The sequence below is a fragment of the Diplotaxodon limnothrissa genome, linkage group LG7 (genome assembly GCF_057381915.1).
Source record: "Diplotaxodon limnothrissa isolate DT_005_m linkage group LG7, D_limnothrissa_male_GT1.1, whole genome shotgun sequence".
Lineage (NCBI taxonomy): Eukaryota > Metazoa > Chordata > Actinopteri > Cichliformes > Cichlidae > Diplotaxodon > Diplotaxodon limnothrissa.
The window spans coordinates 11,369,838-11,389,810 of NC_140602.1; the positions used below are offsets into that span (position 1 = coordinate 11,369,838).

General features: G+C 38.3%; 2 protein-coding genes across 2 annotated transcripts; both read left to right on the forward strand.

The window, feature by feature from the left end:
* Positions 1 to 364: 364 nt before the first annotated feature.
* On the forward strand, positions 365 to 5,532 carry cers3b (ceramide synthase 3b). Its single transcript, XM_085357390.1, has 11 exons — positions 365 to 418; positions 1,346 to 1,522; positions 1,653 to 1,770; positions 3,372 to 3,490; positions 3,585 to 3,642; positions 3,753 to 3,803; positions 3,893 to 3,985; positions 4,446 to 4,574; positions 4,951 to 5,057; positions 5,149 to 5,302; positions 5,413 to 5,532. Exons 2-11 carry the CDS (start codon positions 1,350 to 1,352, stop codon positions 5,530 to 5,532), a joined length of 1,122 nt encoding a protein of 373 aa, XP_085213516.1. The 5' UTR covers positions 365 to 418; positions 1,346 to 1,349.
* A 1,096-nt stretch (positions 5,533 to 6,628) lies between these two features.
* On the forward strand, positions 6,629 to 10,555 carry cfap161 (cilia and flagella associated protein 161). Its single transcript, XM_085357391.1, has 8 exons — positions 6,629 to 6,700; positions 7,340 to 7,429; positions 7,517 to 7,734; positions 7,826 to 7,907; positions 9,529 to 9,564; positions 9,743 to 9,865; positions 9,978 to 10,051; positions 10,360 to 10,555. The coding sequence occupies exons 1-8, from the start codon at positions 6,629 to 6,631 to the stop codon at positions 10,553 to 10,555; spliced, it is 891 nt and encodes a 296-aa protein (XP_085213517.1).
* Positions 10,556 to 19,973: the final 9,418 nt, after the last annotated feature.

Below are 19,973 nucleotides of genomic sequence, written 5' to 3' on the forward strand. Positions count from 1 at the left end.
CTGACTCTTGCAGCTTACAAGTGAACATGCAAATATGCTCCAAGGTGTTTGCAGTGCTCAGCTGTGCTAATCTCAAAAGACTTGCAGCAACTAAAAGGGTGTGATCACAAGAGCAGACAAAGTGGGAGGGAAGGATCCCATTCAGGTGAGCGACCATACGCATGCCTAGAAACATGCTCACTGGAGTCTAGTGCCACACAATGAGACACATTGTACAGATGAAGTGAGGCAGCAGACTGAGCTGATATTTGCTTTCTATAACTATGAAGAATGGCTTTACAATAGCAGGAAGAGGGATCGTCTAGGATCACAGGACAGTGCTGTTACCTGGTGTGGATAAGAGGAGTACCACTGAGTTGTATGAGTAACAGACTGGCAGAGGAAAACACCAGACACTACTCACACTGGGACACTGAAGGTGAGTGTGTGTTTGGGAAGACATTTCCATACTTAGTTTTTATGTATTTTGTTACCTAAACTAAAGGATGTAATAACTTCAATCAAGCGGAAGGCTGGAATTATTGGAGTTTACACCATATTTAACTGTTTCTCTAGTTTCATCATTCTTTGTCGCGTACACTCACTCGCTTTGTCTGCCTCAGCTTCCCTCTCTATTGTTAGAACTTGTCAAGACAACACCGCTTGCGGGCACATTTGACTGTTCTTATGCTGACTTATTAACTACCTTTGAGGCTCAGGGACACACTGATATGACTCAGTCTATCGTAGCGAGTAAATTTAGAGCAAATATTTTAACTGATCATTTAAACCAGTTACAATCCAGCTCGCTTTAAGTATTTAAGTACTTTTCTCACTGCTCAAAAAACACACTTTTATCTACAGTTATGATCAGAGTCCACGAGAAGAAGGACTTTGTTTCTCCTTAATCTCCCTTTTGAATTGCTCCTCACCCATCTTTATCTTTCTTGCCCTTTGATATCTACGCAGTTCTTCTTCTGTATATTGCTCACTTCATTCATGACTGCCAGTACATCGAGAATTGATATTTGAGTTGAAGATAGTGGAAAGTCGAATCAAAAATTGCTGCTGTGATGAAAAGTTGGCACCATATGGTAGATTTCTTGGCTGTGAATGTGCTTGGATCATAGCAGCAGCCTGATCTTGATGCCATCTAGTGACCGCTGTTAAGTTTCAAGAATATGTACGTGGCTCATTCAGTGGCGTCACACTACTTTGGCAGGAGATCTTCATGATAACAAAAAGAAAAGAGGGAAATGTAACAAGAAAAGAAAAGAAAAAAATTCATTTGAATTTGGAAACAAGATTTTTATTTATTTACTTGAGTAACAGTGATAGTTAGATGTAATTTTTGTGTGTTTTCCAGCATCATGTTGCAGACAGTTGGGGAGTGGATCTGGTGGGACCGTTTGTGGCTGCCAGGAAATTTGTCCTGGTCTGCTTTAGAGGACAAGGAAGGTTGTGTCTATGCGAAAGTGTCTCATCTTTATGCCTCTCTACCCTGTGCCCTTTGCCTGCTTGTAGTCAGATACTTGTTTGAAAGGTAAGACCGCAAAGTATGTAAGTAAATATGCCTGTGTGTCAATGAGATTAGTAACGCAGTCATCTGGTTTTAGAATCCCAGGACTTTTTTGTGTTTAGGAGGAAGTGACCAGTTTTTGGTGCTGTTTCAGGTATTTTGCCACACCACTGGCTAATTTTTGGGGAATCAGGGACAAGATACGTCTCCCAGCAGAACAAAACCCTATACTAGAAAAATACTTCTGCAGCCAAACACGGGTTCCTTCTCAAGTGAGTTTTACTACGAACACATGGATAATACAGTGATGTGAAGCCCCCACCCTGATCTCTTTTTTCAGACATATTTCATCATCATCATCATCATCATCATCGTTTATTTGTATAGCACTTTAAGAACACACCAGGCAGACCAAAGTGCTGAACAACACAGATATTTGTTACACTTATATTTTTTCAGGTCATCAACCGCAGCACGGTGGCACGGTGGTTAGCACTGTTGCCGCACAGCAAGAAGGTCCTGAGTGAGGGTGGCCTTTTGTTGTGGGCAGTCTGAGGTACACCTGTGCACTACTCATGATGTCAGATCAGCATCCTGATGTGGCACACCTGTGAGGTGGGATGGATTATCTCAATATAGCAGATGTGCCCACTACCACACATTTGGACTGATTTGTGACCACTGTTTGGGAGGGATGGTTATATTGTGTATCTGGAATGAATTTTAGGTCTCTACGTCCATCCCATGGGGAATGGGAGCAGTAACAAAGGTGTTGCGTTTATATTTTTGTTGAGTGTATAATCAAGTCTTTAGAATAACTGAAACTTAATCTTTCACATTACAATGGACGGCTTATTTAAGGTCATGACAGAGTATTTCAATTGGATTTAAGACTGGACTTTGATTACGCTAATCTAAAACCTTTTATTTTAAAAAAAAAAACTTTTTTTTTGAGCCATTAACGTAAATTTTCTGGTAGGTTTCAGATATGTGTCTCCCTATCTGACCGCGCTTGAGCTTCAGTCATCCAGGTCTTGAAGCAGGAGAGCAGTTCTGGGATATGATGCTCTTTTTCTGAAATGCTGTGTTAGTTTTATGTCACATGTAACAGGACTTAAACCAGTCCACAGAATATTTTCCCCAAATATGAGCCGAGCCTTTGTGTTCTTTTTTGGTCAGCAGTGGTTTTCTCCTTGAAACTCTCACATAGATGTCATGTTCGACCAGTCTCTTTCTATGGTTGAATCATTAACCTTAACTGAGGCAAATGAGGTCTGCGCTTTTGCGACCTCCTGGACGAGCCTCCTTGGAGTGATTTTGATAGGTTGGATAGTCTTGGGAAGGTTCACCATTGTTCCAGGTTTTTCTCTATTTGTGGATAAGTGCCTTTATTATGGTTCAAGGAGTCCCAAAGCCTTTATAACCCTTTCCTGAAATGTCAGGAAAGGGTTGATGGTATTGGATTGGTTATTTCCTTGAATACTTAAAAGTGTAATTTAACTGCTGCATTTACTATTTACTCAGGTTATCTTTGTCTAATAATACCATTTGTTTGATGATCTGAAACATGTAAGGGTGACAAATATGACAAAAAAAAATAGTAAATGATTGAAAGTACAAAAGAAAAACAAATCCAGATTTTTGTTCAAATAAGCTACAGGTAAAATGCATTTTAATGGAACATCATAAAGTCTTTTTACGTGTGCATCACATCCCTTTAAACATGTTTGGTTGCCACAAATTTTAGTGGAATTGCACTGTTAAAGTGTGTTAATAATCAAAGACTAAAGCTTACTGCTTGTGTAACCTTGGAGAGGGTGCGTCCAAATGTGGAAAGGTTATAAACACTGGAATGTCTCCTGTTGTGTCTCAGGCTGACGTGTGGTCTCTGTGTAAGAAGACTGGCTGGCCAGAAAGGAGAGTTCAGGTGTGGTTCAGGAGGAGAAGGAACCAGGAGCGACCGGGGCTTCGAAAGAGGTTCAGTGAAGCCAGGTGAGCGTATGTCTGTGTGAACTGAAGATGCACTGATATGAAAAGATTAATGTCTATGCAAATATGTGACATTATGGCTTTTGCCTGTCAACAGTTGGAGATGTGCATTTTATCTTTTTGCATTTTTTGGTGGAATCCTAGCTCTCTATGATGTAAGTACTGGGACTGTCCTTACAAGGCATTAGTGAACAGCCAGCTTGGTTGGTTTGTTTCTCTGATATTCACGTCACACTCTCTGCTTTACTGTTTTCCTTGGATTTAGAAACCCTGGGTTTATAATCTAAGGGAAGTTTGGGCAGGTTTTCCTAAACAGGTACGTGCCTTTACCTTTGGTATTTGCGATGGATTACACAGTACAGCATGATGAATGACACAAAAACACACCTGCTTGTCCCCACACAGTCCCTTCTGCCATCACAGTACTGGTATTACATGTTGGAAATGGGCTTCTATCTTTCTTTGGTCTTCAGTCTCACATTTGATGTGAAACGAAAAGTAAGTGTACAAATGTGTAGAGTGACAATGAAGTAGTTTCATTTATTTTAATCTTGGAGGATTTGTTTTCTACCCACAATACAACCTCCCCCACTATGTTTTATGCAGAGCCAAAGGACAATCACGAGCTTTTTAATAAATAAACATTTTTAATAAATGTTTAATAAATAAATAATAGGTTTCAATTATTCAGGCACAACATATGCATTTCTGTATATTAGAAATAATAAGAAAATGAGCAACGTAAAACAAAATTGTTGCTTCTACTATACATAAATGAATCACACTTAAATGTGTAATCATCTCCCAAAGGCACATTTTGAGACAGAAAAATATTTAATGTAATAATGTCATTAGATTATTATTAGATTAGATTTCTGTGTTTTTAGAATACAGTTTTGGGGGCAAAGCCTGTTGTATTATGTGATCTTTGTGTCTTATTTGTCTTGTTTACTTTTAGGACTTTAAAGAGCAGGTGGTTCATCATATGGCCACACTGACTCTCCTGAGTTTTTCCTGGATTTCAAACTTCGTCCGTATCGGAACCCTTGTCATGGTTGTTCATGACTCTTCTGACATCCTACTCGAGGTCAGTGCTGTAGCTGTATTAGCTTTAGTGAGGGTACTTATACTTATGGGTATGTGGTGTTGCATTGTCAGTTAGTCAGAAAAAGACTGATTAAAATTTGAACTTCAGCCAGCCACTCTTTTGAAATGATTGCATCTGTATTTTTTTTATGATGACCTTTTTTTCTTAAAAAAAAAAAAAAAATTGTAAAGGTGGTGATCCAGCAAAAATCTGGCAGTGAACAATTTCTGAGGTGGCATGTACAATAAGAAAACTCATTCTTTGTGTTTGGAGGCTTTTTTAATGTGTCAAAATATACATAGATTTAAGTATAGAGTTACTTTAGGCATATTTGATGGCAAAATAGGTAACATGTATTTACTCTCCCCCCTTATAGGGTGCAAAAGTATTCAACTACGCCACGTGGCAGCAGACTTCTAACGGCATGTTTGTGGTGTTTGCAGTCGTCTTTATGGTGACAAGACTTATTGTTTTTCCTTTTTGGTAAGTATTTTAAAAGAAAAATTGCACCCTAGTGATGATCTTGATGATCTTAGTGTGATATGTTAAAATATTACGAGTGTGTTTTCCACAGGCTGATTCACTGTACATGGGTGTACCCACTGGAATTGTATCCTGCCTTCTTTGGCTACTATTTCTTCAACGTCATGTTGTTGGTTCTCCAGTTGCTCCACCTGTACTGGGCTGCTCTCATATTAAGAATGGTTTACAAGTTTATCTTTACCCAGGTGGGTTTACAGATGTCTCTGTGTCCATGCATGTGGGATGTGTGGGAATGTGGGGTATGTTTTATTTCTGTCTGTGTTGTTTATCCTCTTTGCTTATTTTCATCCTGCAGCTGGAAGGCGATGATAGGAGTGATAAAGAGGAAGATGACAGTGACCCACCGATAGAAAGAAACCACAAACCGAGTCACATGAATGGTTCTGGTGCCAGAGGCAGGGCCAATGGCCACTGAAAGAATATACAGAGAGAAACAGAGAAAGATGTACAGCAGATATGTGGACATTTTTCTTCAAGTCTTTGGATTACAACTGTTAGAGTTTAACTGTTTGTAAAATGATAAAGCATATAGTATTATTCTAAAGCACAGAATATTATTGCATAGGTAACTGTGAAGGATTACAAAAATAAACTTGTATGACACTACATGCTTTCTGCAACTCCGTGACCACATGTTGTTTTACTCCACTCTTAAATGAAAAACAGAAATTCTTTTTCATTTATTTTGTGCTTTTGTATGTTGGTGGGAATAATTAGTAACAATAAAGACAAATATGAAAATGTATCAGAGAGACAGGTCACGCTGGAGAGGCGTAGCTGAGATAGTTTGGACATGTGCAGAGGGGAGAGAGTGAATATACTGGACAAATGATGTTGAATATGGAGCTGCCAGGTAGGAAGAAAAGAGGAAGACCACAAAGAAGATTTCTGGATGTAGTGAAGGAGGACATGCAGAGGGTTGGTGTAATAAAAGAGGATGCCTGGGGTAGAGTGAGACAGAGGCAGATGATCCGCTGTGATGACTTCCAAAGTGAGCGGCTGATATGATATGACAATATGACTTTTAGATCTCACATGCATGGGTTATTCTATTTCAAATAGGACAAATTATAAACCATGAACCTTTTAAAATAAGATATACTTTATAAATGTTGCAAATAAATTACAGTTGCCAAAACAGAAAAAAGCACATACAATTACCAATAAAGTGGCTCAAGTCAATACCATTAAAATAAAATAAAAAAAACAGCTCAAAAAAACACACAAAAACAATACAATTGCTCTATAGAGCAAAAAAACTTAAAAAAAAATCAAATCAAGCAAGATTAAAGCGGATTAAAAAGCCACAACACAAATATATGGCTGTATGAATGTACTACACTGCAGTTGTTTTGTTTCTAATTACAACCTCGACGTCTCGCGACGATCAGCGAGAACTGACGAGTACACCGTTACCATAGAGACTACATCACAAACCAAGCTAAAATAGCTAAAGCAGCTAAACTTGTTAAACTTTCCGGCATGTACTCGCAGTTTTGCCTGAGTGAAAAATGGCACATATAAGAACTTACCGCACACCTGTGAAAATGGGAAACTGGTTTGAAGAGCAGCGCTTAAAAGAGGTTTGTTTAAAAAGAGAGAGAGAGAAAAAAAACTACTGGAACATTTAATGTTTCAACCAGCAATGGGTTGAAAATAGCACTGGTAGTAATTCAGTGTTATTATATATGTTTAGGAAGTGAATTTGATTCGGGGTTACGAGGTTCTAGTTAACACAGACTTACTGCGAACTGGGCATCGATCTAATAAATAATAACAAATAGTCTGCTAATTTTTGGAATTTTTTAATAAACATTTAGCCTTTTACAATTCATGGTAAAAATATTCCCATATTCTTCGAAATGTACTTTACATCTGACTGTTTATAGTCCTGTTTTCACACCTAAAGAAAGTATTCAGTGCTAGACGTTTTATGAGTTGTAGGCAACACAAAAATACGTTGATATAGCTATTGGGGTAAAGTTTTCAGGGTTCAACTGCACAGAGACAAAAACAAACGCAAAATGTCACGCAGCTAGATATAATCCTGAATTACTGAATTGGGGAGATTACAAATAATTTTTGTAATAATGGTTTAATGCTACTGTAAATGTTTTTAAGTAATTGATTTGCTTTACTTGCTACAGTAACTAGTAGTGGTGGGACTGAAAAGAAAACTGTGTTAAAGAGTACTTACTTGATGTCTTATTTTTTTTCTCCAGGATGAAGTAAAAGAACATCTGGAGAAAAAAGAGAGGGGTGAGCTTGCTGGCCAGAAAATGGACTTCCTCAAAGAGAACATTTTAAAACCGGTAAAATGGGTTTTAACCTAATAAAATACTTGTTGAAACCAATCACACTGGCAATGTGCTAATAAGGGACTTTATCTGTTTGTGTAGGTGAAATTCTCCGTGACAAATGATGGCACTCTGCACTTTGGTGATATTGTGATGTTAGTGAACATGGGAGGAGGAAACAGGGAGTGCAGTGCAGTGAGCATCAATGCTGATGTTAACAGCTTAACAAAGATTCCTTCTCCCAGCATTCAAGCTCCGTGTGCAGTCAGCGCTGTCAGGAGTGTCCAGCCGTGCACACGCACAGCTTTCGTCATTACCAGGTAAACACCCTCAAATTTACATTAACATAAACTTTAATACTTATAGCAACACCCTGATTTAAATCTGCAACATCTGCTTGTGTGACATCAGTGTAGATGGCAGTCCTGAGGGATCCACTCTTCATTTTGAGCAAAGTTTTGCCTTAAAGACAACAAGTGGCTTTGCCAGGGGAGTAAGTGAACACACACACACACACACACACACGCACACGCACGCACACACACACACACACACACACACACACACACACACACACACACACACGCACGCACGCACGCACGCACGCACGCACACACACACACACACACAATACACATTTTAATTACATGTTGAATACAAAGAGTATCTTGAATGGGCATTCCAGTGATTTTCCACATAAAAATCCTTTAGTATGTTTGTTACAGTTATTGTCAGTTATTTCAGTTGTGTTCTTGGTATGAGAGGAGGATATAAGTCTTTTAAGCACTGATTATTATATAACACTGTTTTTTCAGTTATGTCTTTGGACTGATCTAAACTAGATGTGTTGAGTTTAGAGGATTTATTAAGGTGTTTATTACTGGTAGTAGATACAGTGTTGAAGTGTAATACCAGAAAGGATGGCCTGTACAAATGAGCCAATATGTATGAATAGTCTGTTTATTATAGTATTTTAGTAGCTTTATATAAGTTATGACATTACCTTTAAAAACCTGATCTTGTCAGTGTGCCAATTACTGGAAGGTTAAATTATTATCTTTCTAAGAAAAAAACAATTACCACTAAGTTGCGTTCTTTTTAACACAGTGTGATCCATTTGTGACAGGTGTGGACTATAGTCAAGCTAGTTTGGCACCTGGACCCTTGTAGGTCACTTGACACACTACACGCTCTTATACTACTGTGGGTTCTTGCTTTTAAAGTGAAAGCTGAAAAAAATTGAAACAGTCCCTCTTTTCTTTATCCCAGAGGATGAAAAACAATTTCAAACTGTGATGGTTCAAATAGTTTTTGCACATCACCTCAGTCCATCTCTAAAGAGTTAGGTCCCAAAGAACACATTGGCTTTTTATACTATGCTTTTTTCATTACCTTAGGAGAGTTTTAATTTGAATTTGTGGCGATAGCAACAAACTGTGTTTACTGGGTTAAGGCCATGCATTAATGTCAGATATGAAGTCATGTTGGTTTTTAATTCACTGCTTTCTGAGAGTGTTCGACTTTCTCCCTTGCATACAGATATTTCTCAGGATTATCTAGCCATCCATAAATCCCCTTTTTTAATGCAAGATTTAAATGGCTTCTAGGTTGCTATAGTCTTTTTTAAATGAACTTTTAACATGCCATGCTTTTTTCTTATGTCTAAATGTAGATATCCAATATCCTGTCAAGAAAACAAAAATCAAAATAGAGAAAGGTTCACAGGAGGCACGACATAATGAACCAGCAAAGCCTAAGGGCAGACACACACTAAATGCACATGGGAAGATGAATAAATGAGACACAGGTAAAGTCATTCAAGATGATAATGAAGTAAAATAGCCCAGAAGGGATGAAAAAGTACAAGGGAATAACGCTCAAAATGAAAGAGGAAAATTTAAAGCAGAACAAAGAACAGATGCAGAAAAACAGCAAGCTATAGACAGGGTGAACAGAAAACGCACAGGAAAGGAAAACCACAAACACATGGAAGTACCATAAACTAATGTTACAACATGAATCAAAGCAGGGTCTCATATACACATGGGATGTATGTACAATTTGAATGATTGCTTCTTGTATTTACATGTATTCTTTCCCTTTCTTTCCCTCAGCTTTACTTGACGAGTGACCTGCAAAGTTTTCAAAAGGTAAGTTAAGTTTTAACATTAATTACAGCAAAAATAACTGTGACAATGCTTTAAATGAAAAATTAATGGAAAAATTGTGCATTTGTACATACTGTACATACTTTAGTGCAAGATGACATAATTATGTTCCCCCTTTTTGTGAGAATTTTTACTATTATCATATATTTTGACCTAAAAGTGTGCAAAAAAGTCTCGCCTCCAAGAAGTAAGCCTGGAAGACAGCGATTCCTTTCTGTCATGGTGGAAGATAGTTTACTTTGACCCCCAGGAAAGACTTGAATATGAGGGTCTGCCAGTTCCTGTAAGTGTTTACTGTATCTTCCTGGTTACACCTGCTGCAGCATCAGTGTTATAAATGCATTATGTTCCTTTCACTGCCATTAAGAATTGTGTTTTGTCTATGCTTTTTTTAGGCTAATGTGAAGGTGCTGATTGTACATTGCAAAACAAACCAGGCTCTTGCTGTTCTGGGTGATCAAGTCCTCTGGTATTTTTCAATTTTCTTTTCAAATGTAACTCCAAACCAGTTGTGTTGGGCATTTATGATATCAGCTTAGATGTCTGTTAGCACATTAGCAATAACAAACAATACTCTAGGATACATAAGGAGCAAGTAAAGAAGAAAACAGTACATTTTTGCTACAATGACATTAAAATTGCACTGCTACTCAGGTCCAATTAGCTAATCAGCTCCACAGCCGCTATAAGAACATGTGAAAGCAACCATCTGTTGTGTCCTTAATAATGACCACCAAGATGTGAATTCATTTGTGCATAACAGTTGTGTCCTTGCAGGACCATGTACGGCAAGGAGTATGAGCTGACGGCTCACACGTTCTTGGATTCCCATAAAGCTGAACAGGACAACAATCACTGGATACTCTGCACCGCTGATCCTGCAGGGGACGGACTTGTACTTTTCAAACAACCACAGTTGATGGCTAAAAAAACAGAACTTGAGGCGTTCTCAGAAGCTAACCCTAGTGTTTAACACCATCTGTTTTTATGCTAAAATGTATTGTAATAAAGGTTTTTTTTTTTCTGGTTAGGTCATCACTTGTAATGCAGGAAGATTCTAGTGCAAAAATCAGTAACACATAACCACCAACTGTTAAGTGTGTTTTACTAGAAGTAATAAGTAATAATTTGACAGCAATGTTCATGAATTTGTTAATAACTAGTTTGTAAACCATCTATGAACATTATCTGGAAAGCTATAACAAAGTTGCAGCTGATGTTAAAATATTAATAATTAACACTGTTTATTATGTGGATGATTATTATACAGCTGGAACTTGTATTTGATTGTTTTTTTAATGTTTTTTTTTTATTGTGCATAAATAGTCAGTTCAGTTAGCATCAGAAGACTGTGATGCAAATAACAGAAAGTTATTCGAGGGAAGGCTGTATAAAGTAAATAGAACTGGTCCCAGCACGGTTCCCTGTGGAGCTCTGTATAGAAAACACTCCCCATTTTCATGAGGAAATGGAAATCTGTTTCGCAGATATGATTCAAAACACTGCAGCACAGTACCTTTAATAATTACAAAATGTTCTAATGTTTGCAGTAAAATATTGTGGTCTACAGTATCAAATGCCGCACTGAGGTCTAGCAGGACAAACACAGAGATTAATCAACTGTCAGCAGGCATAAGTAGATCATTCATAACCTTCACCAGTGCCGTTTCTGCACTGACTAGAATTTGCTAAATAAACTAAAGTAAAAAGAAGGTTGGAGTTTGGTCAATAATTTGCTAAGACAGCTGGGCCAAGTAGAGGCTTTTTAAGTAATAGTAAACTTATCTTAACTTATCTTAAAAGCCTGTGGTAGGTACCCTAGTAATAAAGATAGATTTATCATATTTAAGATCGATACATTAGTTAATTGTGGGACTTTTTAAACAGTCTTATCAAAAGGGGTCTAATAGAGTTGATGGTTTGAAGGAAGTAATCATTGGAAGTTAACTGAGGAATATCGATCTATACTGCTTATAAATTCAGGAACGTCCAAAGATGCAACCCTCATCTGCAAAAAAGCTGTGACTTTGTAAATAATGTAAAGCAAAAATGATTTAAGTCTTCTATTTAACTGAAACTGCAATACAAAGTAATGTTCTGTAAAAGAAAATTGAAAAGAAAAATTTACAAAACATTATTGTTCTCTCAATTTTTTTTTTGGCAATTGGGGAAAAATAAACAGCAAGAAGGAGACGATCCCAGAAGAACCTTCCAAGAAGAGCCAATATCCCAGTTGTGTGTGTGATAGGAGAGACAGCTAGTCTACCCCTTGGAAGTTAAATCTATCTCACTGCAGGAACGACTCTGAGGGATGGCTTTAGAGAACAACGAATATTAAAAACAGACCTCTGTTCTCTGAGATGTCTGCGGGATTAGGTTTCGGTTTAAATTTTTTCTTTTGTCTTCATGACCTCAATTGTGGGGCAGAGGTTTTGGAAGCATTATCAGTAAACCAGACTTCCAAGTGCATGGCTTAGACCTCAGTTTTTTGTTTTATCTGAGCTTGCATTTAAGTTACCATCGCTGAAGCAAAACAAACAAACATCACAATGAGACGTGTTTGTTTTCTCCTGGTTTTGGTCGTAATGTGCAGCATCATGTTTCTTCTAATTATATGCAGTGAAATACATATAATGATCCCGCTCAGAGTTTAAAAGGTTTTATGTAGCTACATCATTGATGTTTTTTTCCCTTATGTGTTGTTTCACAGCAACGTTTGAACATGTTTGCTGCTATTATGCTTTTCATTTAAGTGTCATTCGTCTGAAACGGACTGTGTTGCTGCACCTGCCAGGTGATTGAGCCACACTGAGCGTGACTCAGAGACAAAGGGAGAAGCCCTTACTGCACATGGTGGTTCTGAAGAACTTCTCCACTGCAGAGAGGTAAGCCAACCACAGGGAAAGACAGTTAACTGTAATATTTTTGGCGTCTGCAGCAGTGGTGAAAGAGAGAATCGAGATACTAGAAGATCTGTAATGTCAGCATGGTTGATTTTAGTTTGTCTGAAGAGTGGTTTATTTTCATAATAAAAACAGCACCACAGATCAATACATTAGTAGTTAATTAATTAATTAATTAATAAACATTTATTTGCCATATACAGTTCCAGAAAACATTCAAGTACACGATGATGTGGCTCCGGAGCTTTTAAATTACGTCTTAAATTAAGTTTTTTTTTCAATAGTGCAGTAGATACTGAGAGGAATGAGAGCTTACAGCGGTTTGTTTTACAGCCGCTTGCTGTAACATCATCTTCCATGGCCAGTTCATGGTCAGAGTCCACATTAGACCAGCTCTTGATAACCAGTAAGCACATGCAAGGCAAATGCTTATCATTAACACACTAAAACCATAAAATACACGATCAATCACACTATTTGTTTTCTGCAGTTAATGTGTAATTTATGTAATAAATTACACATTGAAATGATGTAGTGCCTTTATATTACTAACAAAAAATAAATAAAAAATAATGATTTTGCTGTAAATATAACAACAACAACAAAAATACTTTTATACATGTTGACGGAGGATGAAATGAGTGGTCTGAGGAAATGAACTGACCTAAAGTCTGCTGGAGCAGCAGTCAGTACTTCTGTAATACTTGCCAGATGGCAGCAGGGTGAATGCTGTGGCTTGGCCGGTAAAATAAAAAATCTGCTTTCTAAGAACCTTGTTCACTGTAACTAGCATCTATGTTGTTTATTTCAGTAAGCCAACAATAAATGGGTTTGAAAAACTTTCAATAAAGCAGCTGGATTGTGGTTTATGTGCCAATATAGATATGCAGTCTCTGTGCCCTCCCACTCCTGGGGAAACTATCCAGACAAAGAATGACTCTATCCTGCTGGAAAATTACTGGAACCAGTCTGAAGTCATGTTAACGTTTAACTTCACAGTTAACCCACCCACCCCACTCCACTCCTAAGGTGGTTTAAAATTTTGATTCTTCAAAAAAAGTCATATAATTTTTCCTGGACAAGAAAACCTGTTTAGTCAGTTTTTTTGTATTATTTATATAAGAAATATTATTGTATAATATGTATATATTTATGTGGTGCAGTCAGAAGCAGGAAGTATGGGAAACATGGATAGGTTTGTAAAAATGACCTCCAGGAGCTAGCATCGTAAGTTAACAACAGTAGTCTTATCCAGTCACAGTGTGTCAGGGTCAAGTTGACAAGTAGTTGCCTGAAATAGGCTCATAACTTTATACAAATTTTATAATTATATTATTTTTTAATTATACAAATTGTAGACAGCTGCTCAACTCATTAAGAACAGTAACATAAGCGTTTCGTCCTCCTTATTTGTATTTATTGTGTTTTTTTATGTCATTGACAGAATTTAGATTGACTGTGTAACCAGACAGTCATAGCAATGGATGTACCTGGACTGGTGGCTGTTGTGTGTTTTTTAAAAATATTCTCATCCTGGTCACCGAAATCAAAGAAAGTGCAGAAGACATGTGATGGCAACAAGAACAAAGTTACCATTGTTGGCAGCCAGAAAATCAGTATTCTGGTGGGGGTTCCTACCCTGACAGGTAGAACTTTTGAACTGATTGATCATTATTGCTTTCAGTATGTGTTCTTTCCTGCTCTCCACGTGTTTGACTGTGTCTTTGTCAACTTGTTTATTTTCTCTACTTCTCGTTTAGCAACACGGGTTGGAGCGTGAAGCAAGTGAGTAGCTGAAACTGTAAGCCAGAAGGGTGATGGTCAGTGCACAAGTATTATTATTATGCTGCTACTATAAAGCATCTGACAAGTTTTTCTTGTTCTGAGTTTGAGGGCCATTGTCAGCCTCACATACTCAGGTTTCCAGGGATGTGTGTGTAGGCAAGCTTACATTATACCTGAAACAATAGCACTGAAAGAACGCAGCGCCTCCTGAAGGGCAAGGGCTGTCCTAAAACGGTTTTATGGTGTTTTTATTACAACATGCTTATCTCTATCTGTTTTTATTACAATATGATTATGTCATCGCGACGTTGTATGGCGCCATATTGAAAAATAGTGTAGTTGTTCGTCTCTCTCTATGCCCTTTCACATGAAAGTTTCTTGAAATTGTTTTTTGAGGTCAACTTTGACCCTGGGTGCTAACAATTAAGGTCAAGGTCAAATAGGTAGGTCAACCTAGGTACTCATGTCCACTAAGGTGTAGTTTATTGTTGTCTAAATTTAATCTACAAAAGAAACTGTGAGTGATATAAAGTTTTTATGATTTTCACATTTGATATGACCTTGATTTTTACCAAAATTAAATCAGCTCGAGCTGTAATCGGTATCTAACATCACACAAAAATTGAAAAGACAGACAGACCAATTACTCCCTCCCATCGAGGGAGAAAAAACACAATGTTGCCAGTTAAACAAGGGTCGTTTGTAGTAGTTATTTTGGTTTGGGTATGTATTTTTAGGCCACCGTGTACCTTTCACTAAAAAGATCTGGTTGTAGCAGATGCCAAATGGGTTGCAAAAGATAGACTTGATTTTTCAGATTCACGACTACCCTGTAACTCTGGATCTAGTCTAAGTACTATAAGTTTTAATGCACCGACAAACTAAAATATTTGACACCTGTCTAGAAGAACAATAGTGAGGTAGGGCATTGAGGCCAAAACTATAAATTTACTAGCCTAATCATTAAGAGCCCTAGTTCAGACTTAGAGGGATAATAATAATAACACTGGCTCTAGAGAGAGTCTTTTGCATTTGTTACAACTTTAGCAGGGCTTGCTGTGATGTTACTTTCTCTGGATAAATCCAGGGGATGTGGGTAAGTAACAACATTTTTTAAGGCTTTGCAGCCACTTTAGTTTTTACTGCATGCTTGAAAAGATGCTTTGGTAGCTAAAGTGAGGGCTGCTCAGTTGGTTGTAATGCCGACCTCATCACCAGATGTCACTAAAATTCTACACACTGCTCCTTTAAATGGCACATTTAATCTGTTGTGCAGGTCTCACTTTTTACAAAGTTAGATTTATATTGTTGCACAGTCAAATGTTTCTGTAACAACAAGTGAATTGTCAGGACTCTAAAAAAAGCAAAAAATAAAACAGATTGTCTTTTTGTTCTAGAGCTAAAGGACTGAAATTAGTCTATAGCGATAGTTCACTTGATTTCAGTGCAGTGTATTTAATGTGTGACCTATGCAGTGGTACACCGATTATCAGAAATACTGGCAAAATATAAGGAAGTTTAAATGTCAATATAGCATTTAGTTGGATTTTAAAAAAATTTTTCAATGTAACCTGTAACCATTTTTCACATCACTTATCCAGCGTATGGTCCTTTACTTACATTGTCTAAATCAGAATGTCTCTTTTGCATTGATGTTACATTTACTTTGTGCACTTTTTTTTAAGGTGGATTGTTTTTTTGCATCACCATGCTGGAACCATTTCAGCACTGCGACACTTTTGCTTCCTGCTGTGGTGTGTTTTATTTCGTGGGTTTCAAAAAATACTGAAAAATATTCACTAATATAGTTTTAAAAAATCATAATGTGCTTTGCTATTTTTTTTGGTAAAACTGAAAAAATGGAAAATTCCCAGAGAAGAACAATAATAATTTTAGTTTTAATAATATAATTTTGATTAAAAAAATATGTGCATGCTGTTACAAAAACAGAAAAATAAAATGGTAACAAATGGATGGATAGGAAAGCTTAAGTTGGAGGATGCGGGAAAATGGGCTGATGACATGCTGTCATTTATATTTTATGTTCAATTTGTGGCAACGTGTGTAATGCAGTAATGTGACTAAAATTCTATAGCCCATATTATAATCCATGTGCAATGCATAATAGGTTACTAATGATGGCTTCCCATACAGCCTCAAAAACCTTTGTGGGCTGTAATATCATCATTAGTTCGCCACATGGCTTGTAACGACCAGTATCCTTTGACATGTTTACAGCTGACTTTTTACAGATCTAGTTGCGTACAAGCTGATGTTGAAACTTCATGGTATCTTCTTATGTTCTAAAAACTCTGTACTTGCTTTCTTATGTTAAAAGACACTTTAAACATCACAATTTTGGAGCTGGGTTTCTATCAACAAGTAATTCCTCAGTGCTCTGATTCTTTTGGGAGTGTTTGGGGAGAAAACAGAAACAGGCAATGAAGAAATGAGTCTTCTTTGAGGAAAACCTAATTGTCAATAGAGAATTGTAGACCAGACATTTTATAGGTACACCTTCCTGATGCCTGGTTAGACCTGCTTTTGCCTTGAGAACTGCCTTTATTCCTCATGGCATAGATTCAACAAGACAGTGGAAACATTCTTCAGAGATTTTGGTCCATATTCACATGACAGCATCACATTGTTGCTGCAGATTTGTCGGTTCCACATCCATGACGTAACTTTCCCTTTTCAACTTTCCACCACATCCCAAAGGTGCTTTTCAATTTGGTGGATTGTTATGTTCCAGAAAGCAGTTTGAGATGATTAGAGATTGTAGTATGGCGTGGTATCCTCCTGGAAGCAACCATCAGAAGATAAAGACACTGCAGTCATAAAGGGATGGACATGGTCAGCAACAATACTCAGGTAGGCTTTGGCATTTGAACAATTCTCACATAGCACTAAAGGGTTTAAAATGTGCCCATTAACTTTTAATCCACTATTACTACACTACCACCTGTTGATTTACTATCAAATCAAAGCAATCTGGCTGTTCTAGTTAAACCTCTGGCATTTTCACACGGAGAACAGAGAACTGTCGCTGTCTGGATGTTTTCTCATTTTAACCATTCTCCATAAACACCAGAGATGACTATGTGGGAAAATCCAATTGGATAAGCAGTTTCCTTAGTACTCAGACCAGCACCAACAAATTCAAAGTCACTTAAATCACCTTTCTTCCCTGTTCTGATGGCTGGTTTCAACATCAGCAGGTCGTCTTCATGACATCTACATGCCTAAATACACCGAGTTGATCTACGCTACCAAGCAGAGGAACAAGCATACTTAGTTTCTCCACAATAATTTTAATATAATACGCACGTTTCTCCAGCAGAGGGCGACAACTAAACACCCTTTTCAGCAACCACAGCACCATACGGTAACTGAAAAAAACTGCGCCGCTTCTCATCAGAAAACATTGCAGTACATGTCCGGAATTTTACGATTGTCAAGCATATGTGAGGTTTTTTTTTTAAATTATTATTGTTTTTGTAATATGTTTTTGCTAATTTTCATATCATATCACATATTTACGCAACTAAAGGACTCCATTACTATAATACATGTAGCTTTATTTGAAAATACACTGAACAAAAATATAAACGCAACACTTTTGTTTTTGCTCCCATTCCCCATGGGATGGACGTAGAGACCTAAAATTCATTCCAGATACACAATATAACCATCCCTCCCAAACAGTGGTCACAAATCAGTCCAAATGTGTGGTAGTGGGCACATCTGCTATATTGAGATAATCCATCCCACCTCACAGGTGTGCCACATCAGGATGCTGATCTGACATCATGAGTAGTGCACAGGTGTACCTCAGACTGCCCACAACAAAAGGCCACCCTGGAATGTGCAGTTTTTTTGCGCTATTGGGGGTCTGGGGACCCAGAACCGGTCATTATCTGGTGTGACCACCATTTGCCTCATGCAGTGCAACACATCGTCGCATGGAGTCTATCAGATTGTCAATTGTGGCCTGTGGAATGTTGGTCCACTCCACTTCAATGGCTGTGCGAGGTTGTTGGATATTCGTGGGAACTGGTACACGCTGTCGTATACGCCGGTCAAGCACATCCCGAACATGCTCAATGGGTGACATGTCCGGTGAGTATGCTGGCCATGCAAGAACTGGGACATTCTCAGCTGCCATCTGCCCTGAACAATGTGAACCATGATTCATCCGTGAAGCGCACACCTCTCCAACGTGCCAGACGCCATCGAATGTGAGCATTTGCCCACACAAGTCTGTTACGGCGACGAGCTGGAGTCAGGTCAAGACCCCGATGAGGACGACGGGCATGCAGTTGAGCGTCCCTGAGACGGTTTCTGACAGTTTGTGCAGAAATTGTTTGGTTGTGCAAACCAATTGTTCCAGCAGCTGTCTGGGTGGCTGGTCTCAGACGATCTTGGAGGTGAACCTGCTGGATGTGGAGGTCCTGGGCTGGTGTGGTTACACGAGGTCTGCGGTTGTGAGGCCGGTTGGATGTGCTGCCATATTCTCTGAAACGCCTGTGGAGACGGCTTATGGTTGAGAAATGAACATTCAATGCACGGGCGACAGATCTGGTTGACATTCCTGCTGTCAGCATGCCAATTGCACGCTCCCTCATTGCTTGTGGCATCTGTGGCATTTTGCTGTGAGACAAAACTGCACATTCCAGGGTGGCCTTTTGTTGTGGGCAGTCTGAGGTACACCTGTGCACTACTCATGATGTCAGATCAGCATCCTGATGTGGCACACCTGTGAGGTGGGATGGATTATCTCAATATAGCAGATGTGCCCACTACCACACATTTGGACTGATTTGTGACCACTGTTTGGGAGGGATGGTTATATTGTGTATCTGGAATGAATTTTAGGTCTCTACGTCCATCCCATGGGGAATGGGAGCAAAAACAAAAGTGTTGCGTTTATATTTTTGTTCAGTGTACAATGAGAAGCAAGCATAAGTCAGCAGTTCCTTTTCCCAAATAAAGATCAGTGATGCTGCTGTTTATAATTCATAGCTCATAGTATTTATAGCAACGACATCGTTAATTTCGTTCGTAAATCAAAATGTAAAGGAACAAGGAGATAAAAGACAACCCGCTTTCATTCAAAATGAAAACTAATTACAAATATCCGCTGGAGTTAACCTTAGTTAGGCTCACATGTTCCCAGTTAGGGGATGCTGTGCGGTATGGATCGATAACCACGCTCCTTGCACAGCGTGTTGTCTGCTGCGTGTATTGGATGAATGAAAGATAAAAGCACAACTCAAGTCCCCGCTTGACTATATGTCCATGTCGGATTTTACTTTTTACCCTACCCGTGACGATAGTGCGCAGCGTAACCTATGGTACAGCTCCTGAGCACTAAATAGACTTCAAAACACTGAACGTCGTCCCCTGTATGCCAGAAGTCCTGCAACCCTTAAAGTGTATTAAATCAGACAGTTTCATGAACAGAACAGTGTAAAAGATTTCTACTCTGAACCATATGAAACATTGTCACACATAAGAGTCGTCAGCTGAGTTACTCGAATGTGATCCTTTCAATCTTAGACAAATCTGCAGTGACCTGCGAAAAGACGAGTTTAAAAGCCATAAAAAATTAAAGTCCACATTTCACTTCATTGAGCAGACCTGCCGATCTTGTTTTTAGCCCAGCAAAATGCATATTATAAAGGAAAATATGTAGGAAATATA

Coding starts and splice junctions, on each gene's coding strand:
- cfap161 (XM_085357391.1), top strand. CDS start 6,629: ATGGCACATATAAGAACTTACCGCACACCTGTGAAAATGGGAAACTGG. Junction 6,701..7,339: donor AAGAGCAGCGCTTAAAAGAG/GTTTGTTTAAAA, acceptor TTTTTTCTCCAG/GATGAAGTAAAAGAACATCT. Junction 9,866..9,977: donor ATGAGGGTCTGCCAGTTCCT/GTAAGTGTTTAC, acceptor TGCTTTTTTTAG/GCTAATGTGAAGGTGCTGAT.
- cers3b (XM_085357390.1), top strand. CDS start 1,350: ATGTTGCAGACAGTTGGGGAGTGGATCTGGTGGGACCGTTTGTGGCTG. Junction 3,986..4,445: donor CATTTGATGTGAAACGAAAA/GTAAGTGTACAA, acceptor GTTTACTTTTAG/GACTTTAAAGAGCAGGTGGT. Junction 5,303..5,412: donor ACAAGTTTATCTTTACCCAG/GTGGGTTTACAG, acceptor TTCATCCTGCAG/CTGGAAGGCGATGATAGGAG.